This window comes from Miscanthus floridulus, chromosome 9 (assembly GCF_019320115.1).
Source record: "Miscanthus floridulus cultivar M001 chromosome 9, ASM1932011v1, whole genome shotgun sequence".
Classification (NCBI taxonomy): domain Eukaryota; kingdom Viridiplantae; phylum Streptophyta; class Magnoliopsida; order Poales; family Poaceae; genus Miscanthus; species Miscanthus floridulus.
The window spans coordinates 105,646,506-105,661,436 of NC_089588.1; the positions used below are offsets into that span (position 1 = coordinate 105,646,506).

The 14,931-nt window shown below is 43.1% G+C and overlaps 2 protein-coding genes across 5 annotated transcripts; one reads left to right on the forward strand and one right to left on the reverse strand.

Annotated features, from left to right (window-relative positions):
- Positions 1–2,857: 2,857 nt before the first annotated feature.
- Positions 2,858–8,906, forward strand: LOC136482546 (uncharacterized). Of its 4 annotated transcripts, none has more exons than XM_066479759.1 (3): positions 2,858–3,242; positions 3,393–4,827; positions 8,800–8,906. In XM_066479759.1, the coding sequence occupies exon 2, from the start codon at positions 3,416–3,418 to the stop codon at positions 4,808–4,810; it is 1,395 nt and encodes a 464-aa protein (XP_066335856.1). In that variant the 5' UTR covers positions 2,858–3,242; positions 3,393–3,415; the 3' UTR covers positions 4,811–4,827; positions 8,800–8,906. The 4 variants fall into 4 exon arrangements, with proteins under 4 accessions (XP_066335856.1, XP_066335858.1, XP_066335855.1 ...); XM_066479761.1 differs by lacking the exon at positions 8,800–8,906 and having other exon boundaries at positions 2,858–3,157; positions 3,190–3,242; positions 3,393–5,111; XM_066479758.1 differs by lacking the exon at positions 8,800–8,906 and having other exon boundaries at positions 2,858–3,112; positions 3,166–3,242; positions 3,393–5,111.
- Positions 8,907–9,961: 1,055 nt separating this feature from the next.
- On the reverse strand, positions 9,962–11,961 carry LOC136482547 (uncharacterized). The gene is made up of 3 exons (XM_066479762.1): positions 11,878–11,961; positions 11,685–11,787; positions 9,962–11,584 (listed from the first exon to the last, which is right to left on the reverse strand). The coding sequence occupies exons 2-3, from the start codon at positions 11,707–11,709 to the stop codon at positions 10,413–10,415; spliced, it is 1,197 nt and encodes a 398-aa protein (XP_066335859.1). The 5' UTR covers positions 11,710–11,787; positions 11,878–11,961; the 3' UTR covers positions 9,962–10,412.
- Between the last annotated feature and the right edge of the window lie 2,970 nt (positions 11,962–14,931).

Sequence of the window (14,931 nt, forward strand, 5' to 3'; positions counted from 1 at the left end):
TTTCAGACCATACACCTCTTCTATTAAACACTGGAGAAGGAGCTTTTCCAAATAAATCGCATATGTACAAATTCGAACTTGGGCTGGTTATTATTGGATGGGTTCCATGATATGGTGAGTGAGATCTGGTCAAATGTTAATGAAGGTCATACTCCATTAGAGATATGGCAAGCGAAAATAACATGATTTCACCAACATCTAAGGGGTTGGTCCAAAAATGTTAGTGGAGCGTACAAAAAAGAGAAGAAAAAATGTTGAACAAGTTAGATGAATTTGATAAGAAAGTGGAACAGATATAACTAACCATGGATGAGTTGAATTTGTAACATGTCCTTAATGAGAGATCAGCCAATCTTCTCAGAGGAGGAACTTAAATGGTACCAACGAGCAAAAGTAAAGAACATGCTAGAGGGAGATGCAAATACAAAATATTTTCATTTAGTGGCAAATTGGAAACATAGGAAAAACTCATATTTTCCATCTAGAACATGAGGAAGCTATAGTGTACGGTGATGCGGAACTAAAAAAGTATACCACCAAATACTGTAAAAATCTCTTCAGTCCACTAGACATCACTCAATTATCAATGGACGAAACGAGAAGAGAAGATATTCCTCAAGTTTCAGAAAAGGAAAATGAGGGACACAAAACTTTCCCAAAATAAAAATTAAAGAGGCGATATTTGAAATAAAAAATAATACTGCCCTAGGACCCAATGGGTTCCTGCTAGACTCTTATCAAACTTTCTGGAATGTAATTAAAAGTGGCTTGATAGCTTTGTTTGAGTATTTCCATGTTCGGCATGATTATTCTTCTCTCAACATCTAGTGAAGAGAAACAAATACAACAATATAGGCCAATCGAACTGTTAAATGTAAGTTTCAAAATCTTCACCAAGGTAGCCACCAACAGAATTACGAAGTTCACACAAAAAATGGTTAGACCTGCACAAACAGCTTTCCTGCCTGGCAGGAATATCCTGGAGCGAGCCACAGTTCTACATGGAACAATCCATGAATTGCATAAAAAGAAACTTAATGGGTTTTTTTTTGAAAATTTGACTTCGTAAAGGCATATGATAAGGTGAAATGAGACTTTTTGCAACAAGATCTTAGAATGAAAGAGTTTTCTCCAATTTGGTGCAACTGGGTACAAGGTTTTGTACAAGGAGGGAATGCTGGTATAAAAGTGAATGGTCAGCTAAGACCGTATTTCAAAACTAGAAAAGGGCTTAGAGAAGGTGATTCATTATCCCCTATACTATTTAATATAGTGGTGGACATGTTAGCAATCACTATTGCGAGAGCCAAAGAGTATGATCAGATAAAAGGGATAGTGCCTCATTTTATACAAGATGGTTTATCACTTTTGCAACATGTGGATCAACAACAACAATAACAACAAAGCCTTTTAAGTCCCAAACAAGTTAGGGTAGGCTAGAGTTGAAACCCAGCAGAAGCAATCAAGGTTCAGGCACGTGAATAGTTGTTTTCCAAGCACTCCTATCTAAGGCTAAGTCTTTGGGTATATTCCATCCTTTCAAGTCTCCTCTTATTGCCTCTACCCAAGTCAACTTCGGTCTTCCTCTGCCTCTCTTCACGTTACTATCCTGGCTTAGGATTCCACTATGCACCGGAACATGTGGATGACACAAATATTTTTATGGACCATGATATTGAACAAACAAAAAATATGAAGTTGCACCTTTGACTTTTGAACAATTATCGGGTCTAAATTAAACTTTCATAAGAGTGAGATTTTCTACTTTGGGCAAGGAAAATAATGTGAAGCTTAATATTCATAGCTCTTTGGAAAGTAGGATCCTATCGCTTTTGATATCTGGGAATACCTATGCATTTTAGAAAAATAAATAATAAAGACCAGAAGATTACTGAAGAAAGAATTGAGAAAAGACTTTGTAGTTGGAAGAGTAAGTTTCTATCAGTGTGTGGTAGGCTTGTGCTACTAAATTCAGTGGTCCAGTTTTCCTACGTATATGTTCTCTTTCTTCGAGGTACCTCGAGGGTCTTCCAAGAAAATAGAATATTATGTATCAAGATTTTTCTAGGAAAATCATCAGCACAAGAAAAAAATATAGACTTGTAAAATGGGGTTTAGCATACCAACCTAGGGAATAGGAGGGTTGGAAATCCAAAATCCAAATTTACAGAATAAGTCCCTCCTCAACAAATGGTTATACAAACTTTGTAATGTAGATGAAATGTGGCAGAAATTATTACGAAATTCGTACCTAAATAATAAAGCACTTTCCCAAGTTAAAAGGAAAGCTAGGGGTTCTCATTTTTTGATGGATTTAATGGCAGTTAAGGATCAATTTTCGGATTTAGTGAGGTTACTTAATGGACAATTCTCAAATCAGGCTCTGGCAAGATACCTAGTTAGTGAACCAACCCTAAGCTACAAATTCGTGAACTTGTTCAACATAGTTCGTAAAAAACATGCAACAGTAGACGAAGTATTCAACACAGTTCCCCTTAATATCTCTTTTAGGAGGGCACTGATTGGGAATAAATTGCTGGAATGGAATAATCTAATTATAACTGTTACGAATGTAAACTTACAAGCAGGGAATGATACTATCATATTGGACCTTAAGTAAAAGTGGTAGTTTTATAGTTAGGTCGATATACAAATACTTAACTACTTAACTGCTGGCGTTTACCGTGATCAAATATGTCGCTGTAGGTGTGTATAAAGGTTCATGATCCCAGTGCAACGCACTCGCATTTATCTAGTAGAATATATGTATATGTATATGTAATAAATTTGAAAAAAAAACGTACCTGGAAACTAGAAAGGTCAAACGTTGCTGAGTACCTGCGTGCGGGCGCCTTGCAACTCCCAACTGGGCACACGCGACTCGCATGGCCTTTCCAGGCCCACGTACGTGTGGTGATGCGGGCTGCTGGCCACACGATAGGATTAGGCCAGGAGGGGATGAATCCTGATGCTTGGCTTCCAGAGTTTAGGCTTATCCATCGACGGGATCACGGGAGTCGGGACATACGATCGCAGCAACGCCGGGGACTCGTCCGCCGCCGTCTCGAATTGATGAACAACGAAGTCGACCTGCTCAGGCGCCCAGGCTGCATGAGTGCGAGTACGCGATCGTCGTGACTGATTTTGATTGAGATCGTCAGGTCCAGAATCCGCCCATTGCTGTTGTCAGTTTCGCAGCACGTGCGCGACTAACACGCAGAGGCGGAGTGCCGGCCGTCGAGGTAAGATTCAATCGCTGTTCTTTCAACTTGTTTGTATTGTAGAAAAATCATGTCCATTTGATTGCTAACATTATCAAGTCATTCATAATATAGTGAGATCAGGAATTCACCGGATTTGTATATAAAAATTTTCTAATGGTATACCCTCAGGTAAAATTCTAGATCCGCCACCGATGGCTTCATCGGATCAAGAAACCCAGGGGCGGAGCTATCGGATGGAGATGGATCCCGTCGCCGACACCGCCGGCGAGTCCGTAGTCACAGCCACAGGGGACGACCGCAGCCCTCTTGCGGTTCTTACGGGCGAGGCCCTCGACAAAAAGCGGCAGAGGACGACAAGCATCGACGACGCGGCGGCGGCGTCGCTGTGGGCGTTCATTCTGGCGGACATACTAGGCGTCGTTCTCCGCCTCCTGCCCTCCCTCGCCGACCGCGCCGCCGTGCGGTCCGTGTGTCGGCACTGGCGCGCCGCAACGCACGGGCACAGCCTGCCGCCGCCGCTACCACTGCTCGTGCTCCCCAGGTTCAGGTTCTTCAGCTTTTCCACCCAGGGGGCAATTGTCACCATGCGCCGTGCGTGGATGCCTGAGGAGGTGGCCACTGGCCATGTCGGCTGTGTGGGATCTTCCGAAGGGTGGCTTCTCGTGGCGAGACCCTGCGAATATGCCGCCGGCCGCGAGCGCTTCCTGGTGAATGCGTTCTCCCACGAGGTCGTCTGTGTACCTCCCCTGCGTGCTCCCTACTGCACCACCTCCGGTGAGCTCCCCTGGACTGCCAACGATGACCCCGACCCCAAGTATTCAAGGTCACTCGACCACGTCGTGCTATCTGCTCCGCCTGGCTCGGCCACCAAGTGCATAGTGGCAGGCTTCTCGTACCGCAGGGGTGTGCCCGGGCTCTCAAACTGGCGTGGCTTGCCTGGGATTACGCTGTGGCAGCCTGGGATGAAGACATGGTACGTCTACCAATCTCGCTGGGTTGACTGGTTAAGTGACCTTGTGTTCCACCAGGGGAAACTCTACATGCTCCACAGGTCCTGGTATGCTGACCAATCGCCATGGCTCTTCGCTTTTACGCTCGGGGAAGATGAGCATGGTGTCAATGTCTCTCACCTTGAGGGTCCAATGACTATGCCGCCGTTCCCCAGGCCCGCCCCTCTGCACTGGGTAGCAAGGTGCAACTTGGTGCAATGGCGTGGCAGCCTGGTGGTGATCATAAGATACGTCGAACCTTACGTATCGTTGTTCCAAACTGAGAAGGTTGATGTGTTTGCATTGGACCTAAGCATAAACCCTTGTGGAGTCACTGAGATCCGCAGCTTCGATGGCGATTGTATCTTTGTCGATCGATGCCGCTGCACTTCCTTTCCTGCCGGCTCATATGAGGGTGTCCAAGGTGACTGTATCTACTTTATCGAAAAGTATGAGAAGGGCGACGAGCCTAGTTATGTGACAACTGTGTACAACATGAGAGATGGTACAGTGAAGCCCTTCCCTGCTGAGTTATTGTCGGGTAACTCAGCAGAGGACAATCTCGCGGACCCAGTGTGGATGTTTCCTCCCGAATGAACTGCAGATTCAGTCAGGTATCTTACCTGGTGCTGTCACTTGTTTAAATTTGCAGGATTCTGAGTTAATTACAATATGCCTCTTATATTTTAGAACCATTTTAGGGCACTTGTGTTTCTTTGAGTTGAAGGGCATGCCTAGTACAGTGGTGAGAGCTGTCTCACCGAGTCACCAGGTCGTGGGTTCGAAGCAGCCTCTCCGCAAATTTTGCGGAGGAAGGCTTGCCTCGGTTTTTCCTTTCCCCAGACTCCACTCATGTGGGAGCCTTCGGCACTGGATCTGCCCTTTTTGTGTTTGTTTGAGTTGCTGTATATATATATATATATATATATATATATATATATATATATATATATATATATATATATATATATATATATATATATATATATATATATATATATATGATTGCATTCTTTCATAAATTTGATGATAGTCATGGACTTTCTGTATGCAATAATTGAAGTCTTTGCATCTGTGATCTGATGGCAGTCTTTTATTCTCTACCTGCTATTTCTCTGAACCTGGAATATGTTGATGTTGTTTGACTGGACCAATATGAGTTGTGGGGCTCTGCTATTGTTAGTGGCATGTGGCTCTTTGAAAGTCTGGTGAATGTAATTTGCTCTAAAAATAATCAAATAAAATATCATAAGTAAATTGCCACAGTTTTTTTTCTAAAAAAAAGCATATGCGTGACACCATGATCTTCTGTGAATTAGCAGTAACAATAATAATCGGATAAAAGGCCATAAGTCAATTTTGTTCTTTATGAATTCAATTGGAGGCATCATCTCATCTGGTTCTTCTAGCTGAGTACTGTAGTTTATATCATGGGATTACTTTTCCTATTCGCTGAATAATGCTTCTATCAAGTTTATATCATGGCCAGAGCATGCGGAGGGGGGGGGGGGGGGGGGGGGGGGCGGCGAGCTACGCGGCCGTGCGTCCAGCACCTTACCGACCACAAAAAATTGATCGTGCGAATTATTATATGTGGGCCCAAAACTGCATGTTGGGCCGAAAAATTGGTGTGTCAAAAATTGATCGCGCGAATTATTATATGTGGGCCCAAAACTGCATGTTGGGCCGAAAAATTGGTGTGGTTGAGGGAAAAGCAGAATATCATGCATGCAAGTGAAATGATTTTGTTGATCATCCATGTGCAAAGTGTTTCAAAGTTAAAAAAAGTTGTAACTTCTAAACCGAGTTTTAAAATTAAATTCCAATTGCACCATTATGTTCTTACAGTTAATCCTTCAAAACAAGATCTCACTTGGGTATATTTAGAAAAAATATCAAATACACTAGTAGAGAAATGACCTTTCATCTACTTCAATTTTGAGCTTTAGTCTCGATATTTTTTTGCGTCCGGGAGTAGAGGGAGAATTAGTCCCGGTTAGAGCTACCAATCGGGACTAAAGGCTCCTGTCCTGGCAGGCTTTCGCAGCATGCCACCTTTAGTTCCGGTTGGAGCCTAAAACTGGAACTAAAGGTCAACCTTTTAGTCCCGGTTGGTGTTACCAACCCGGACTAAAGGTCCTTCAACCTTTAGTCCCGGTTGGTAACACCAACCGGGACTAAAGGGTGATCTTTTAGTCCCGGTTGGTATCACCAACCCGGATTAAAGGTCTTTCACCCGGGACTAAAGGTACCCCATGGGTCAATTCAAAAGGAGAGTGTCCAGGACTCTGTCACATGTGGTGTACAGCTGAGTTGGTAAGGAGTTTATGCGCGAGGAGAGAGGTCCTGAGTTCGAATCTCATACACAGCAAGAGAGGTCTCCCTAGTATTTCGTTTATTTTTTCTCCTGGGGATGAATCTTTAGTCCCGGTTATGTGCCCGGGACTAAAGGTCCCAACCTTTACTCCCGGATTGCTAATCCCGGTTGGGAAACCGGGAGTAGAGCTAGTTCCCAACCGAGACTAGATCTCATGTCTCCACTAGTGATAACATTTTTCTCGTAAAGATAGAATACTTTTTATTGAGCAGATATAATGTTCTAGTTCTTAAGACAAATGTTCTAAAACAAAAATGATATATTGCAGGAAGATAACAAAATATATTATATAAAGATAAATTTTATTTTATTGAATCTCACTCAAAGATAATCTAGAACATCTCGCTTATAAAATGTGAACATAACAGAATACATTATAGAACATCACATATATACTACCGACCATCAAATGTATACCCTAAGAACATGATAAAATACATTATGTATACCACGTGAATATTATAAAATATATCATAAACCATCACATGTATAATACATGAACGCTATAAAATATATAATAGACAATCACATGTATACTAATGAACATAACAAATGCATCATAAATAAAACATCACATTATACTACATGAACATCATAAAATAGAACCGAGAACATCCTGCTGAACATCGCATGTATGCTACATGAACATCAAATGTATACTACGTTAATATCAAATATATCTCATGGAATGTAGGAAATAAAAAATAAAGTATTGAACTAAATAATTATAATAAAATAGCAAAGTATAAAAAAGCAATAAAAACATGGATAACAAATGCTAAATATACAAAAAAAATGAATAACTTAAATAAGGAAAGGAAAAAATTAAACAAAATGACATGTATAATGCGCGAACATAACAAGTAACATATGAATAAAAAACTTATAAAAAACTAAGACATGAAAATGATTTTACAATAAAAAACTAGAGTAAATGAAAAATAGAAAATGAAACAAATAAAAAGCTATAAAACAAAAAAAGAGAAAGCAAAAGTAAATAGAAGAAAAGAAAGAAAAATAAAAACATGAAAATAAAAATGAAATAAAGAAACATAGTGAACTAGAGTAAAATATTAATAAAATAAAAATGGAAGTTAAATAAAATTAAAAGATGAATAAAAGACCATAGAATAGAAAAAAGGAAAAGAAACAAGAACAAGCATGGGACATATAAATAAAACCTAGGGAACAAGGAGGGTTAGGAATTCAAAATCTAGTTTTATAGAATAAGTGCCTCCTCAATAAATGGTTATACAAACTTTGTAATGAAGATGAAATGTGGTAGGAATTATTATGAAATAAGAACATTAAATATAAAGCACTTTCCCAAGTTAAGAGGAAAGCTAGGGGTTCTCACTTTTTGATGGGCTTACTGGCGTTAAGGATTAGTTTTTTGATTTGGTGAGGTTCAACTTAATGGACAGTCCTTACATCAGGTTCGGGAAGATACCTAGTTAGGGAACCAACCTTGCCTCCATAAATAAAACGACCACCTCCGTTAATCGTCGGGTATTTTAGAAGACAGTTGGATTTTGTGATCACCTGTGTTAATGTTTGGGCAGTGCCTCTTAAAATCAATTTTGTAGTAGTGGATACTTAATTACTAATGACACCGCGGTAACACAGGAAATTTGGTGAGTAAAACTGCAAGTTAAAATTAAGATATTTCTTTGATTCTAAAAAAGGTAGTAATACTAACTAAAGACAACCTAGCTAAATGAAATTGGCAAGGATGCAAATATTATGAGAGTATTCAACACCTGTTTTTTTAGTGTAAATATGCTAAATTTCTCAGCGTTGCATATGGTGTTTGGTATTCCCCCACTGTGTACTACGACAAACCTTTTTGGGAATCGGAAAAGATTTAAACATCTTATTACTAGCAGGGGTGGTTGCCTCCTCTTGTTCTTAGAGCAAGTATAATAGCAGGCTATAAGCCGACTAAATGCTGAGGTGGAGGAGAGAGGGGAGGAGAGAGAGGAGAAGCGGGCTGTAAGCTTACAGCCGGCTTGGGCACAAGAACCAAGAAAGTCTGTGAGAGAGACAAGTGGGCCATGTATTAACTGTAAAGAGCCAACTATTGTATGAGTGGGCTGAGAGAAGACTGCAAGGAACCTTACAGCCAGCAAGCCGGCTGTATTATTAGTCTTGCTCTTATGGCTCATTGAAATGATACTTTTGACAAGTACGATTCTAATTTTTTTTGCAGGTCTTATTCAAGGAGCAAATTGGCTCCAATGTTGAGGTCAGTTGCAGTGAAGTGAAGAAAAAAATAATGTATCTACAAGACCTGTTAGACTATAGAGACATCGTTTTGGCCTTTTTTTCTCTTATGGATGATCCGTTATGTCTAGGATTACGGACTGATTTTCTATTATTTTTGTGAGTCTAGTTTAAATATGGTGTGAGAACTTATTTTAAATAATATGGTCTGGTTTCTTACTTATTACGAAAGAGAATGAACCTAGATATTTATTTCATTATCTAAAAATGAATACGTGTCGCGACAGGTTCACGGTTACTTTTTCCGGTTACTGCTAGCTATGAGTTCGACGTCATCGCCGTGCAATGTGTGCATGCAGTGTGGCCTTTGTACCCGTACCCGGTGAAGCACGCATGGTGGCCCAGCTGCTTGGCCCCACAAGCAGTTACTGGGTGCTGCTAACCGGTGGCGTAAAATTGCGCAAGCTCGAAACACAAGCAGGCTCCGCCCAGATAGCAGCAACTCCTAGCCCGGGGCGCGCAAGCCTGGGCCTGGCCCGAGTGCTGGTGGTGCCGCCAGTGGGCTTCACAGGCAGGGAGAAGCAGGTTTTGGGCTTTTGGCGAAGGAAAAGAGTCCTTTAGGTTAGCTCAACTTCTGTGATCTACTCTCATCTACAAAATCAGTTTTTTGATCTCTCTTAACTTTCATCAAAGCCGCTGGTGGAAAAAAATTATTTTAAAAATTGAGGAAGGGTCGAAAACCCGGTTCACCTGATGAGGAGGAAAATCGAACGGTCGCAAAAGTTGAGGTCAAAAGGCTTTTTCTTGATACACATTTATTCGAATTCATCCGGTTCTTCCCATATCGGATACACCTTTGAATTGGGTGTCGTAACTCTCAAATAGCTCAATAGTTCCATAGACGTCCTTTTTTGCATAATTTTCATAAAATATTTGTAGTCCATGGTAATAGGAACGCTAGAACAAAACAAACATTGATTCCAGAGAACCGTCAAGACAAGATGCCAATTGCAAACTTCAGGGGCATGGACAGAAAGAAATAGACGCTGCATCTTATTGGATCAGCAGGAACCATGGTTGTGTCAGGCACTCATATTTCACCAAGAAAGAAGCAAGTAATCCAGATTCACAGTTCACGGCTATTTAAACACTTTTTGACTGGTTACCACTTACAGTACGAACTAATATCACTCTCCAAGATACACCACGCCACTAACAATAGCAGAATATTTCATCATGCTTGATCTGTATCCACTATCAAGTCAAAGGAAACCAGCAGCTTAAGCCCAGTACAACAGGAAAAAAGACAGGGGACAAAAACCATCAGAAGCGCCAATTAAATACTTGCATTTCGAGCATTGGAGGCACATACATAAGCATTGATTGCAGAGATCGAGTTCTTCCTCTGATCTCAGTTCTCCTGCAACTGGGCAATCCCTCACCATACAGGCAGGAAACTGGGAACAAGATACAGATTTCTCCTACAAATGGGGTTGCAATACAGAATGCATCACAGTACACATTATTATCTCTGACAGCAAACTGCAGCACCCACCAGCCAGCCACCACCCAGTACATCAGACTTGTGCCTGACGGAGATTACTCCGGAGGAAACAACCACACCGGGAAACCGAGGCTCTGCACTGGTGCACAAATGCGCTGAGGCAATGGCTCAACAATGAGCCTTGTCTTGCCATCTCTCATGTTGTACACAAATGCATCATGAGGGTTGTAATGATCAGGAACAAAGTAGATAAGGTCGCCTTCAACTCCACGGTACTGACCAGCAGGAAAGGACTTGCAGCCGCCTGAACCAACAAAGATGCAGTCGCCACCAAAACTGTGGATCTCAGTGAGGCTAATTGGTTTCGTGCTGAAGTCCATCGCAAACACTTCAACCTTAAGAACTCTGTGCCTGACTAGGTAACCACCATAGTATCTGATGATCAACAACAGTCTTCCGTGCCACTCCACCATGTTGCAGCTCAATACATGATTGGACCCAAGAGGGATAGGGAGGAGCTTCTCAAGCAGACAATCTTTCATACGAGAGAACTTGACCCCATGCCCATCCTCTGTGATTTCAAAGACGAAGAGGGATGGCGAGAACCTCCAGAGCATGTACAGTCTCCCCTGATAGAAGGCCATATCGATATGCCCAGCAATCAAAGAATGCTGCCAAACACGCCATGCCTTCATCCCAGGTCTCCAGAGCGCCAGTTCAGGCTTGGACCTGCAGAACGCGAAAGCAGCCACAATGCACTTGGGTCCCGACTCAGGTGAACCAGATAGCGCCACTTTGCGCAGTGAGCAGGCCCAATGGCTGTGATCGGAATCGCCCAGGCGCGGTAGATGGAGCACCACGTGGGAGAAGGCATTCACCAAGAAGCACTCGCCGCCGAGCTGCCTGGCACCCACGAGCCACGCACCAGAAGAACCCACGCAGTCGGCACGGTCTGCATCCACCTCCGGCGGCATCCAAGCTCCCCGCGCCGTCGCCGTCAGCACGCCCCCGGGGGTCATGCCGGCAAACCTGAACCTGGGCATCACCAGAACGGGCAGCGGCGGGGCCACGCCACGGCCGTAGGAGGCGGCGCGCCAGTTGCGGCACACGGACCGCACCCTGGCGCGGTCCACGAGGGAGGGGAGGAAGCGGAGCACGACGCCCAGGGCGTCCGCCTGGAGGCCCGCCCACGGCGACGACGGCGACTCGTCGCGCTCGGCGTCAAATCTCCGCCTCTTCTCTTGGGGCATTTCGTCGAACGCCTCGCCTGCACGAGCCAGGCAGCCGACCACCTGAGTTTGTGACGGCCCCGCGGCAACCAAAATCGACGGCCACGAGGTACTCAGTACGGGAGCGGAGGAACTCACCGGCGGTGTCCGCGCCCGAATCCATCGCCGCCGGGGACCAGCGCCTTGGGGTCTCGTTATCTGACGAATCCGAACACCCCAGCAAGCTGAGCCAGATAAGAACCTGTAAGAATCAAGCAGGTTACGACTTCATGCTCGATAAGTGATAAAGTAGCTCAAGAATTCGGTGCCTGCGACTGATTGAATCGGCGACCTCGTTTTGCAGCAGGGACAGGGACAGGATTGCTCGGAGATTGAGATCCTCTTGTTCTTCTGACCCCAAAAGTGCAAAATGGGTTCCGATTGTGCAATGCTCACAAAGGTACAGCTTGGTGACTTGCTGTAACTACCGGATACGGCAAGAGGTTAACCTTGTCCAAACAAAACATATTTGAGCGCTCAACATATTTTCTATTACAAAATTCACCACATATGGATCTATGGCCCCTGGTCTGAATCTTGACTGAAACTGATTGAAAAACACTGTTCTAGCAAAATTGTTGTTGTGAGAGAAAAACATTGTTCCGGCTGAAAAAACAAGCCGAACAAGCCGAATATAGGGTAAACCGAACGGGGCCCATATCTATATTTATACCTAATACTAAAAAGAAAAAATTTCTACCACTTTTTAATTTTTGTCCAACTAAGACATCGACTCGCCGTATATGTTTTTCCGTTTTCATGTCCGAGTCCTTGTCCACAGTTGGGGCACGCTTATGGTCATCGCAGGAAAGCAGAGTCCATGACGGATACTCATGAGACTCTCCTTGGCCAATCTACATTTAGTATTGAACCCCCACTTTTTCATAACAATTCTAGATTTTTTGGATTTCTATTTTCTTGGTTGCAACGCACGGGCGTATATAAGTGACCATGCAATGAACTATGTGTCCCGTGCTCCGTTACAATGCACGGGTATTTTTGTTAATCCTAATAAAAAAGAATCACCACAAATTCAGAAAAGGAAAAAAGGGTTAGTGGATCTAGGGTTTGGCAGTGGAGATGTACCTGATTAGATGAACTTGAGGGGATGGCTGACAGATTAATTGGACCGCTCGGGCACGATATTGTTGGCGATGTAGATTGAAGGAGGAGATGTCTCGCTGCGAGGGCAGTGGTTGAGTCACCGAGGCCAATAAGTGTGGTGATGGAGTCGGAAGGGGATGGCTGGAGTTGATTAAGAACTCACTCGTGAAGAATGCGGGAGGGTCTTCTTGGGGTGGAGGAGGAGCCTAAGGAGGAAACATACTATGGGTGTGAGCGATGGAGGTGGAGTCGGGATTGAGTGGGAGAAGAAAGGAGAAACGATGGATGGGGGGTTAATTATACATACTTGGGTTGAGCGGTGGAAATGTAGACATGTCTTCGTGGTAGTACATACAAGAAAAGTGTGGGCAAGATTAATTAGATTATTATGGGTGAGCGGTGGGAGCATTGTCAAATTCGTGTAGGAGAAGAAAAGGCAAAACAGTGGGTGTAGCATTACTAGAATTTGGTGAGCGGTGCCAATGCACTTAGACATAAGTAAGGGAAGAAACAAGAAAGGGCGACTAGGGGTGGGCGAGTTGTGGGGCCCAGTTGGGCTCGGGTATGAAAAGAAACAAGAAAAAGATGAGTAGAGATTAATTGGGCGTGAGTGGACATCAGTTGGGTTTGGCGGGACAAGAACGAGAAAAGGGTCAGCGGGATTAATTCGGTTGAGGGTGAGCGGTGGCGGCGCAATCTGGATTAAGTGGGAGAAGGAATGAGAAAGGGTGTGTGGGCATTAACTAGATTGAAGATGAGCGGTGGGGCACCGTCGTTCTTGAGTACAAGAAAAAACAAGAAAGTATTGGTGGGAATTTATTAGGATGTGGTGACGGTGGCAGTGTATTTAGGTTGAAGTGGGAGAAGAAACAAGAAATGATCAACTAGATCAATTAAGTTGTGGGTAATTGGTGGAAGTGTTAGATGGAAAATTGAGAAAGGTTGAGTAAAGATTAATGAAGATGTGGGCAAGAGGTGACAACACATTTGGGTAGGTAAGAAAAGAAACAAGAAATGGTCACCAAGGCTAATTAGGTTTGACATGAGTACTGGTTGCGCATTTAGCATCGAGTGGGTGAAGAAACAAGTAAGGGTAAATGTGAATAACTATACTCTAGATGTATAGTGGGAGCATATTGAAAGGACCGAATGGCCCAAGCGGAGGAGGATTGGGCTTTAAAATTTAAATAGCAAAACCTTAGCCTATGCAAATACAACTTCACCACATACACAGTGCCACCTAAGACTAAAAAGATCACACCAATGAGTCCTTAGGATCATGATACTATGTCCTTAGCAAGGTCCACACTAAGATTAATAAGGTCCTTAGGTGGGGAAGGCAAATCTATCACTTAGCATACTATAACAAATAATTCTAGTTATCACACCATTGAATTTGCACATAGAAAAAATAAAAAGCACAAAACTAGGACCAAGAAGTAATGCAAAAAAGTAAAATAGGCAAAGAGACAACTAGATTTTTCCCATGGTATCGGGTTGTTGCCACAACACCCCATTCCAAGTTGGAGGACCAAAGAGTCACAAACACTATTTAGCTTACTTGAATCACAAAGTCTCAAGTACTCACTAGTGAATACTCATTCTCCACATTGGAATGGTGGGTTCCAAACTGTGAACACCAATATGAGACTCCCAACAAAAAGTCCTCCATCGGGAAGCTTACCTAGCCCTCTACCGGGCCATCTATCCACTAGCAAACATCAAGAGTAACAAACAACAAAAACCATGATGAAAACTAAGCCAAGAACATTGCATGCACACAATGCACACTCTCCCAATTGGTGATCTTAACTTGTATGGCTCTCACACACTTCATAAAAGCCCATCTATGTGTGTCATAGCTATGGTGAAAGAGAAGCCCTAAATGAGCTAAGGAAGGCACATATATAGGGTGTGAAGCCCCTGCTAGCCGTTGGAAAAAAGTCTACAAAGACACATACATCACTGGATGATCCACTGGGCACCATGGAGCTGCACTGGATCATACAATGATCCTATATAGGCTAGTTTTCCAATGATTAAAAGGGAGTATACTGGAATATGCCTCACCATGAAGTCAGCATCGGATCATACAATGCATTCTAGAGACCTAGCTAACTTGACACATAGTTGAGGCACATTGTCATAGGATGATCCACTGAGCATCACGTTGTTGACATTTCTTAGCATCGCTACCAGGTTTTGTATTCCCCAGCAACGGCTCTAGAAATGCTTGTTAACA